This window comes from Nesoenas mayeri (assembly GCF_963082525.1).
Source record: "Nesoenas mayeri genome assembly, chromosome: 2".
In the NCBI taxonomy this organism is placed as follows: Eukaryota; Metazoa; Chordata; class Aves; order Columbiformes; family Columbidae; genus Nesoenas; species Nesoenas mayeri.
In genome coordinates, this window is record NC_137543.1 from 164,090,901 (window position 1) to 164,101,792 (window position 10,892).

A 10,892-nucleotide genomic window follows, 5' to 3' on the forward strand; every position below is an offset into this window, starting at 1 on the left:
AGCACTGCCCTGGGCAGCCTGTTCCAATGCCCCACAGCCCTTTGGGGAAGAAATTGTTCCCACATCCAACCTCAACCCCCCCTGGGCAACTTGAGGCCGTTTCTTTGTGTCCCTGTCTCCCCTCAGCTCCTGTTCTCCAGCTGAACCCCCCGGGTCCCTCAGCCCCCCAGCACTGTGGGTGCCCAGGAATGGGGTGCACACGCAGGGGTCAGGGGGCGGCTCCGCCACATCCCCCGCCTGGCCGGTGCCCTCTGCTGGGGCAGCATCCCACCCCACACCCGGCACCCCCACATCCAGCTCCTCAACTGCGCCCCCGCTCCCCAGCGGTCCCCAGCCGCACTCACAGGCCGTGGGGTGCTGGGGCACGTCCCCCCGCCAGGCGCCGGGGCTGGTGCCGCCGCACGCCCCGTCCTCGGGCTTGCGTTTAACCCCGACCTGCGCCTCGGTGCCTGCGGGAGGGAAGGGACGGCCCGTGTGTCCAGCCGGAGGGACCGGGCTCGGGGACGTCCCCAGCTCTGCCCGTGCTGACACCGGCACCGGCGCTGGCTCCGCTCGCTGCTCCTGACCCCGGGTCCAGGAGCTCCTGCAGCCCCTGGGCAGGGACCCCAGCCCCCAAGGGAACACGGGGGTGTCCCCCTCAAGAGCCGGGGGCTCTGAAACACCCACAGTTATTAAACATTACTTATGTGAGGAAAGGAACAGCTGCTTTTCCTCCAGATGGGAATTCCCGGTCACCAAACAGCTCCCTGTCCCCATACAGCTCCCCAGTGCCACGGGTGTCCCACGTCCCCAGAGACACCACCCACAGCAGTCGGTACAGGACGTCACCCCAACAGTCCATACGGGACAGGGGGCTCGACCCCCAGGGGGCTGCAGGTCCCACCGAGCTCCCAGTCTCCCCAGTGCCCGCGCTGCTCACCAGTGCTCGGGCCACTGGGGACACCGGGGACAGTGGCATCCAGGCCCTGGGGACACCCGATGTAGGACTCATCCTCCGGCTCTGTTTTCACCACGATCTCGCACTTCACGCCAGCACAGCCCTTTCCTGAGGAAGAAGAGGAAGGCGGAGCTGCTCTGGGGCTCCGGGGCAGCCCCGTGTCACACCGGTGGCTGCACGCGGTGCCACCGCAGCCCTGCGCCGGGCACGGGGACACGAACCTGCCCCCGCGGATACTGTGGGGGGAAACCAGGGGATTAAGGCACAGCCCCCCCAGCCGCAGGCAGCACCCGCGCGTCCCGCCCCGGTGCCCAATGAGGACCCACACCCCACCAAAGCCACCTTGGTGTGGCACTGGCACAGCAGCCCCACACCAGCACCCTGCTCAGCTCCACGGGACACAGTGGCTCAGCTCCAGGGTCCCAGGGTGGGTCCTGTGACATCCCCGTGGTGCCAGGGCAGCCAGGCCCCCACGTGAGCTTTCGGCAGCCTCACCTGTGCCACCGCTGTCAGGCGTCCCCTCGAGCCCGGTGTCCTGGGGATCCCCCCCAAACGGCTTCTCCTCGCTCTCCATCCTCGGGGGTCCCTGGGGTCCCTCCAGAAGAACCTGTGTGAGGGACGGGAAAGTCTCCTCCAGCCGTCCCCGGTGCCAGCGGCTGCTCCGGGGTCACCTGCCGCCGGCCCCCTGCCCGGCACGTCGGACGGTGCCGACCCCCCCTTCCCCACACCCCGTCACCCCACAGCCGCCCCACGGAGCTGCTGCCAGCAGGGGGCTGAGGGGAACAGCACAGGGGCAACACGGCATGGGGTGGCAAGGGACCGGTGCCAGGTCATGCTGTTGTCACCCAAATCGCTGTCCCCAGACACTCTGTCCAGCCCGGCGGCCGCGGAGGCAGCAGCGGCCACGGAGGCAGCAGTGGCAGTGGTGGCACTGGAGGCAGTGGTGGCACTGGTGGCAGTGGTGGCACTGGTGGCAGCGGTGGCAGTGATGGCAGGGGAGGGTGGGTATGAGCAATGACAAACCTCTGAGAAACAGATTGAGAATGAAAGTGGTGCAGAAAGGGGTGAGGGTGAGAAAGTTCCCTGCCTGCAGGACGTGGTTCCTCTGCCTGGGCCTGGGACCCGTGTCCCACACAATGGGGGTTAACCCTGGGACAATTCGGGCCTCAGCTCAGCAACGCTCCGCTCGCTCCCTGCAGAAAGTGCTGCGGGGGGACCGCTGGCATCCCCAGCACCGGCCACTTGTCTCCAGCCCCCTGGCACATGTGGCCCCCAGGACACGCAGCCCCCACGCCGCCGGCTGCCACGCCAGAGGCACGCGAGCACCGTGCCAAAGCCACCGGCAGCACCAGCGCTGCCAGCCATGTGCGGGGCACAGCCAGCCCCATCCCGCTCCGGCCCAGGGACGGGGAATTTCGGATGCACCAGGGCAGAAGCTGGCACAGCTTCCACCTTATCTGCACCCCTGAACCCACAGACCTGTAACACTCATCCCATTGAGGCTGCGGGGAAGACAAACCACAGCACCCTAAAGCCCATCTGCACAGCCCCCTGCCCGGGCTGGGACCCCGAGGTGCAGCGGGGTCACCGCCTGCCCTGGGTCACCGCGTGCCCCACTTCATCGAATACAGCCCTGGACTTTCCAGCCACTCAACAGCCGGTGTCACTCTGGTTTATTTGGTGTATTTTCTAGGGCTCGGGGCAGACACTGCGAGAACAAGATGAATGTCCCTGGCTCTGGGTCCCACACGTGTCCCCACCAGCACCCTGCAGAAAATCGCCCGGTTTGTGATGAGCTGCGGGGTCGGGCCCCGTGTTTGCACGGGGGGCTGGAGGTGCTCAGTGGGTGCCAGAGCACGGGCGCCCCGGCCAAGCGGCCCCTCCCCAGCCCGGCCAGCAGCGGCAGCCCCAGAGCCAGCGCGGCTGCTGGGACCGCTGGAGCTGGGGCTCTTCTGGGGAGCCGGACAGGTGTGGGGGTGCTCGGCCCGGCAGCACCAGCCCCAGCAGCGTCCCGGTCCCGCGCCCACCGGGGAACGGGGACGGGCAGCCCCGCACGGTGTCCCCAGCCCGCCCCGCACGGTGTCCCCAGCCCGCCCCGCATGGTGTCCCCAACCCGCCCCGCACGGTGTCCCCGCCCCGCCCCGCACGGTGTCCCTAGCCCGCCCCGCACGGTGTCCCCAGCCCGCCCCGCACGGTGTCCCCAGCCTGCCCCGCACGGTGTCCCTAGCCCGCCCCGCACGGTGTCCCCAGCCCGCCCCGCACGGTGTCCCCAGCCCGTCCCGCACGGTGTCCCCAGCCCGCCCCGCACGGTGTCCCAAACCCGCCCCGCACGGTGTCCCAAACCCGCCCCGCACGGTGTCCCCAGCCCGCCCCGCACGGTGTCCCAAACCCGCCCCGCACGGTGTCCCCAGCCCGCCCCGCACGGCGTCCCCAGCCCGCCCTGCACGGTGTTCCCCAGCTCCCGGTATATCCCCCCGGGATGCCACCGCTGTGCTCCGCCTCCTGGTGTCCTCGTTCCCGGTGCCCCCCGCCTGTCTCGGTGCCCCCGTCCCCGCGCTCCCGCCTGTCCCGGTGCCCCCCGCCTGTCCCGATGTCCCCGTCCCGGTGCCCCCGCTCACCGGCGGCGCTCAGAGGGGCGGCGGCCCGGGCATCGCCGCCGATGGCCGCCGAGCGCAGAGCGAGCGGGGGCGGCGCACGGGGCGCGGCAGACAAAGGGCTCAGCCCGCGGGCTGCCGGGAGCTGTAGTCCGGCCGGGCCCGTGTCCCGGGGTGCCCCGGTGCCCTCCGGGGTGTGCCGCTGTCCCCCGGGATGCTCCGATGGCCTTCAGAATGCCCCGGTGCCCCCCGGGATGCTCCCGTGTCCCCCACCCCGGGATGCTCTGGTGTCCTCCGGGATGCACCGGTATCCCGGGGACGTGGGGACACGGGTGTGATGCAGCGGCTGGGGAAGGGGTGCAGGCTCCCGGGGCGCCGGGTCTGGGTGCCAGCGAGGGCAGAGGGGCAGGAGGGGGACATGCCCCTGCTTGTCACGCACCCGATGGCGGGGCTGGGGACAGCTTCGGCCGGGGGGCTGAGCCGGGGGGCAGGAGTGCGGGATGTGGCGCTGGGAGAAGCAGAGACCAGCCCAGAGCAGGCAAAGGGCCCCATACCTGACACCGCTCACCACCCCCACTGCTCTGCCACCCTCTGCACCAGCCGGGGTGTCTGGTACCTGGGCACAAGCCGGGGACAGTGACAGGACCAGTGCTGCGGAGGTGACACGCTCCTGGCTGGAGGGCAGCAAGGACCAAGCAGGGGACACGGACCAGCTGGGGAGCAGACGGGACCCTGCCCCTCGCAGAAGGGGAAACGGCCCCACGGCTGCAGGGGGGAGCAGGAGGAGCAGGGCCAGAGGCGGAGGTGACATTGGCAATGGCCGCTCACTCCTGCCAGGGATGGGGACGGGTCCCTGAGCTGGCGAGGAGGGGGAGGCAAGTGGCACATGGAGCTGGGGAGCCTTGGGTCACAACAGCCACAGCCAGCGTCCAGCCCAGGGCCACCAGGGAGCACAGGGCACACGCACCCCTTCCTACACAGGGGTCTGCACCGCAAAACATGGGCCATGGCCAGGAAAGGGGCTGGGCATTAACGGGTGAGCCCCATGGTGTGACCGTCCCCCGGGGCAGCACTGCTGAGCTGCAGCAGGCACGCTGTGCTCCTGCCGCGAGCGCCGGGACACGAGCACCGGGACATGAGCACCGGGACACCAGCACCGGCCGTGCACACGGGTGACGCACCGAGCCTGGTGGGGCTGGGCAGCACTGGCCCCAAGACGAAAACCCTGCGGGAACGTGCCAGCTCCTGTGGCACCGACATCTTCCCTCTGGAGACGGGCCTGACGATGCACATGGAGCGAGAGCTGCTGCCCTGGCGGCGCTGAGCCCCCCCGGCCGGGGACACCGGCGGGACCCCCAGCCCCAGCACTGCCCCAGCATGGCCACACCCAGGGGGACCACAGCGTCCCTCCCCAGGGAACAGGGGACGCTCACAACACCCTGTGCTGGGTGTTCCATGTTCACAGTGCAGGGACCATGGGCACACACCCAGCACCCTCCTGCACCCCCAACCTCCTCCCTTCATGGCCAGGAGTCCCCAGTGCTTGGGCCACATGCCACCTTCCCAAAGCCAGCAGGTTCCCTCACCCGGCAGAGCCACCCACGCGGTGACTGTACCCGCCACAGCCCCCCAGGTCTGCAGGGTCCTCCAGTGTCCCCGGGGGTGGGAAAGTCCCCTCAGCCCGTGAGGCCACCAGCTCATCGTGCCCTGGTACCTCCTGCCACCCTGCCAAGGGGTTCCCGCTCGCAGCCCCACGGCACCATCCCCGCTCCCACCCGCAGACACAGCCCCCATGTGCACACAGGGCTGGGGACAGCTACATGGTGACAGACATGTCCCCACGGCCAGCTCCTGGGAGCTGCCCCATCCCTCCCACACCCATCGGGGACAGCAGCCCTGGGCAGCGCTGGGGCAGCCACCAGCCCGGGGTGCTCTGTGGGGTGGGGGGTGCGCTCAGACCGGGGGTCCCACCGGTTGGGCACACGGCCATTCTGTGCAGCCCAGCGTCCCAGCTCTCCGGCTCTGTACCCCCGGTTCTGGGCACCCCGTGGCCGCAGGCTCACAGCCCCGCAGCACCGGGCGGTCTCACCGGAGCGCAGCCCAGGCTGGGAGAGGTGGGAAGCGGCTGAAGGGCAGGGATGGGGCCACCCACCGCCCCCGTTTCACCAAGCCAGTGCCCAGCAGCACCCACTACACCCAGGGGTGGGTTGGGTGAGCGTCCTGGGTGCTGTTCATCCCCCAGAGCCCCCCGGCAGCCCCCGAGGGGAAGACCGAGGCCCAAAAGCTGGGACCGAGGGCCAAAAGCTGGGCAGGGCTGAGGGGCTCCAACCCACGGCAGCTCCAGACGAGGCCTCCCCGCCCGGCTGCGAGAGTCCAGACCCCACGCTGCAGTTCTCAATTCTGGCTTTAAATACAGACAACAAGGAGCCCCCGCAGCGGGGCAGGGCACTGGGGGACCGGGAAGGGTTTTCCGGGGTCTGAGGGGTGCGGAGCGTGGGGCTCACAGGTCCTGGACATGACCTACATGAAACCCCAGGGAGGAGGCAGCAAAATGTCCTGTGGGGGCACCGGTCCCTCCTGCCCGGCTGCAGCCCCCCAGGGCCCTCTGCACGGGTTAAACCCCGGCCAGAGCAGCCACAGCTACTGCTGGCAGCCTCCCCCGGCGTCCTCTGCCCCGAGGGTCCCCGCGTCCCCGTCGCGGTGCGCCCGCAGGTGCAGCCGCAGTTCGCTGCGGGAGCCGAAGCTCAGGCGGCACTGCGCGCAGGTGAAGGTCCTGCAGCGCCGGTGCAGCTTCTTGTGCGTGATGAGGTTGGCCTTGTTGCAGAAGGTCTTGTCGCACTGGGCGCAGGCGAAGGGCCGCTCGCCCGTGTGCACGCGCTGGTGCACCAGCAGGTTGCCGCTGCGGCTGAAGCTGCGGCCGCAGTCGGGGCAGGTGTGGGCGCGCTCCTGCGCGTGGCTGCGCTGGTGGATCACCAGGCTCTCCCGCCAGCTGAAGCTGCGCCCGCAGCGCCCGCAGAGGAAGGGCCGCTCCTCGCAGTGGGTGGCGCGGTGCCGGCTCAGGCTGGCCTCGTCCTCGAAGCGCTTCTGGCACTCGGGGCACTGGCGGGGCGCGCGGCCGGCGTGCTCCTCGCCGTGCGCCTGCAGGTCGCGCTTGTGGCGGAAGCTGTCACCGCAGAGCGCGCAGGCGTGCCGGCCCTCGCCGCCGTGGCTGGCCCGGTGCCGCAGCAGGTCCCCCCGCAGGCAGAAGGTCCTGGCGCACTCGGTGCATGTGTGCCGGCGCAGGCCCCGGTGCTTCTTGTGCGTCAGGAGGTTGCGGTGGTGCCGGAACGCCTTCCCGCAGGCGCCGCACTGGTGGTAGGGCGCCGGGCACGCGTGTTCGCGCTGGTGCGCGCTCAGCTTGGCCTCGTCCTCGAAGCTCTGCCCGCAGGTGCAGCAGATGAGCAGCCGCCGGCCCCCCGACACCTCCAGGGGCTGCTCCTCCCGCTCCCAGCCCGGCAGCTGCCGGGGGGCGTCCCTGGCCCAGGCCCCCGGCCCCGTGTCACACCAGCGGGAGCAGAGCAGCGGGTACCTCGACTCCTCGGCCGCCCCGGCTGGTGACGCAGGCAGGACGCAGCGTCCTCGGTCGTCAAACTCTGATGGGTCCTGGTCAGGGGTCCCACCGCAGGCAGCTGTTGGGAACAAGGGGCAGCCATGGCGGGGGGTGTCCCGGGCGGGGCACCACCAGCACAGACCTGTGACAATCCCCGCACCCACAGCCTGCTCCCACCCCTGCGACACCCACGGGACAACCGGGTGGGGTGGGACACCCAAAGCCCCGGTGGGATGTCAGACAGGAGCTCATCGGGGGGGGTGTGGTTGTGACCAGCCCCCTCATGCTGCGCTCGGGGCTTCTGTCTGTGACTCACTAAATCAGCCCCGATTCCCCAGCCCGGTGCCCCCACGGTCACTCACAGGTGCTGGAGTTGTCCAGCGCTCCGCTGTCGGCACCGCCGTACGGGACGCCCTCGCACGACTCCTCCTCGGGATCCATTCTGTAGAGGAGCTTGGACTCACGATCTGTGCAGGAGAGAGACACCTCAGTGTGCCTGGGGAGCGTCACTGTCACCAGGGGCCATGGGGACATGATCAGGCGCTGTGGGGACAGCGGGGTCAGGAGGCTGACACCTCCCGCACCCTGGGGAGCTGCCGGTGACAACCCCGGCCATGGCAGCGGGGGCTGTGGACCCCCAGCTGAGCATCTGGACCCCTGGCTGAGCCTCCAGCCCGCCGGCTCCTGCCCAGGCCCCCCGGAGGCGTGTCCTTACCCAGGCTGGTGACCAGCTCGTAGTTGTCCAGCATCACCTCCTGGTAGAGCTCCCGCTGCGCGGCCGACAGCAGGACCCACTCCTCGGGGGAGAAGTAGATGGCCACATCCTTGAAGGTCACCGCACCCTGAGAAACAGAGCGGGGCTGCGGGGACCTGGGGACCGGCAGGGGGCTGGCGGGGTCACCCCCTCCCCCCGGGGGCACGCGGAGCTGCAGCACGCCGCCGTTCCCGAGATGTCCCCATCCTGCTCAGCCCCCTGGCAACTGGCACAGGGCGGCCGGGGCTGCCGGGACGGTCCCGGGAGAGCGGGGCCCCGGTTGTCCCTGTGCCCAGGCAGGGGCCATGCCCGCCCGGCCGCGCCCCCGCACTGAGCACAACCAGGGCGCTGGGCCCGCATCCAGCCCCGTTTGGCCACCGGCTCAGCACCCGCCGGGAACGGGGAAACCCTCTGTCCGACCCGCCGGGCTGGGCCACCGGGCACCGGAGGGGCGGGAGATGCGGCGGCCCCCGGGGGCACAGGCAGCCCCCGCTCCTCCCGGCCGTACCGGGGGCTGCCGGGGCGCACGGGCAGCCAGAGCCACGGCCGAGCCGCGGACCCGGAGGAGCAGCCCGGGAGGAACCGGGAGGCAGCGGCGGAGCTGCCGCCGGAACCGGGCTGGGACAGGGACCGGGATCGGGGCAGCGACCGCGAACCCCCGCCCGGCCCCGCCGCCCCCGGCTGGTCCCGGGGGAGCCCGTTCGGCCTCACCTGCTGCATCTCTGCCCGGGGCCGCCGGCGGTGGCGCGGGCCCCGGCACGGAGCGGCGCGATGGCGCCGCCGGAGCCACGACCGGGGCGGGGCCGGAAGGGGCCGGCGGGGGCGGGAACGGGAACGGGCGGGAACGGGAACGGGAACGGGAACGGGCGGCACCGGGGACCGGGAGCATCGGCAGCGGCAGCACCGGGCGCCGGCAGGACCGGGAGCATCGGCCCGGGCAGAGCCGGGATCCGGGAGCACCGGCAGCACCGGCACCGGTGACGGGAGCCCCTGGGGGGGCAGCACCGGGGAGCGCCAGCAGCGGGCACCGGCAGCCCCGCTCCGCGGGCATCGGCCGCAGGGAAGCACCCGTGACCGGCTGGACAGGCGTGGGGGCGGCTGCCCTGGGAGGAGCGGGGCCGGTCCGGGGACACTCGGTGAGCCCCGGGTGAGCAGCAGCTCCTGGTGCCCTGGGGGACAGAGGGGCCCGAGCCGGACCGGCGCCTCTCCAGCCGGACCCCCCGCTCAGGCGAGGTCCGTGTCCCGGGACCCGCTGCCCCTCCTGCCCCCACAACGCTCTGACCCGCGCACGGCCTGGGTGCGGTGACAGTGTCCCCAGCTGCCCCGTGTGACAACGGGGACCTGCCCGCAGCCGCGGGGTCCAGCGGGTCCCGTGCCGGGGACTCTGCCGCCGCTCCTGCCTGCGCTGGCGGCGGCTGCGGCCCCGGGGCCGCTCCCAGCGACCCCCCCGGCTCCCGGAGCACCCGGCCTCGCTGGGTTCGCTGCCGGTGTCACAGCAGGGTCCGGCTTCGCTGTCAGCCCCTGCCCCGAGATCCCCGGGGAGAGGAACCGGGGGCGACTTCATGTCTGAGGGGGGACACCCCAAATCTGGGGGAGATGCAGGTGGGAATTTGGCCGGGCAGAGGAGGTTTGGGCCCCGTGGTGGGTGCATCTGCCCCCAGGGAGGGACCCTCGCCAGCGCTCCCAGGGAGCATCCTGCCCAGCCGCAGCGCTGGCAGCTGGGACGGGTGCTGGGCAGGGGTGCTGGCAATAAGCATCCACCGGCACGTACCGGGACACAATGAGCATCTACCGGCACGTACCGGGAGGGAAGGAGCATCCACCGATATGTACCAGGACACAATGAGCATCCACTTGTATGTACCGGGACAGAATGAGCATCCACTGGCATGCATCAGGAGGGAATGAGCATCCACCAGCATGTACTGAGACAGAATGAGCATCCACCGGTATGTACCGGCATGTACCGGGACAAAATGAGCATCTACCGGTATGTACCGGCACAGAATGAGCATCCACCGGCATGTACCGGGACAAAATGAGCATCCACCGGTATGTACCGGCACAGAATGAGCATCCACCGGCATGTACCGGCACAGAATGAGCATCCACCAGTATGTACCGGCACAGAATGAGCATCCACCGGCATGTACCGGGAGGGAAGGAGTGTTAAATGCATGCTCCTGACCCCAGGTGTCCCGCAGCACAGTCTCAGACATCTGTGCTTTAAAAACAGTTTAATCAAAAGATAAAACAAAAGACGGGAAGGTTCAGCAAAGCAAGTGCCGCAGTGGCAACTCCCGGGGGAGGGACCCGGGACAAGAGAGGCTTGAGCTTTTCACCCCTCCCAGTCTGTGCACCTGCCCTTCACGTTCCCTTTGATCAGTGCGAATTCTGGGTTTGGTGCTTGTTTCTTACCAGATTCTCCATCTTCCAGGCACTGTTTTACAGCTCTCACCTCGCTGGTCTGCAGCCCCTGCTGACGGCGTCCTCGGTGCCTCCTGGTGCTGCTGACAGTGTCCTCGGTGCCTCCTGGTGCTGCTGACAGCATCCTCTGTGCCTCCTGGTCCTGCTGACGGCGTCCTCTGTGTCTCCTGGTCTTTAGGGCCCCATCGGCAGGTTAAGATGAACTCAGGACAAACTGCAGCTCCAGCGCTCCTGGCGGCTCGTGCTGGGTTTGGCGACTGACGCTGAAACAGGACACAGCGAAAAGAGAACACCATTTAAAAGTTAGCTGGATTAAGGTTCTGTAACAGTTCGTACCAAGCATCCCTGCTTAACACGTCCCACACAACTCGAGGAGTTGGATTCGTTCTCATCCTGCACCCTGCCCGTGACACCGGCTATTTCCTCCATGTGTTGATGAACAGTTATGGCTTTTGTCCCTTGTTTCGGACATTGTCTTGGTACAAATCGTGGCGGTGTAACTGTGTCCCGACTGACGCAGCATTCACTCCACAGGGGCAGCAGCAGAACTTCAGATGTAACTGGGCTGAATACCTCAAATCACAACCTAGT

At 69.5% G+C, this 10,892-nt stretch overlaps 1 protein-coding gene across 1 annotated transcript; it reads right to left on the bottom strand.

Annotated features, from left to right (window-relative positions):
• Window positions 1–6,171: 6,171 nt before the first annotated feature.
• On the bottom strand, window positions 6,172–8,181 carry LOC308053402 (uncharacterized protein; the record flags this gene model as incomplete). The annotated part of the gene is made up of 4 exons (XM_080364251.1): window positions 6,172–7,199; window positions 7,483–7,587; window positions 7,836–7,990; window positions 8,108–8,181. The coding sequence occupies 4 exons, from the start codon at window positions 8,179–8,181 to the stop codon at window positions 6,172–6,174; spliced, it is 1,362 nt and encodes a 453-aa protein (XP_080220377.1).
• Between the last annotated feature and the right edge of the window lie 2,711 nt (window positions 8,182–10,892).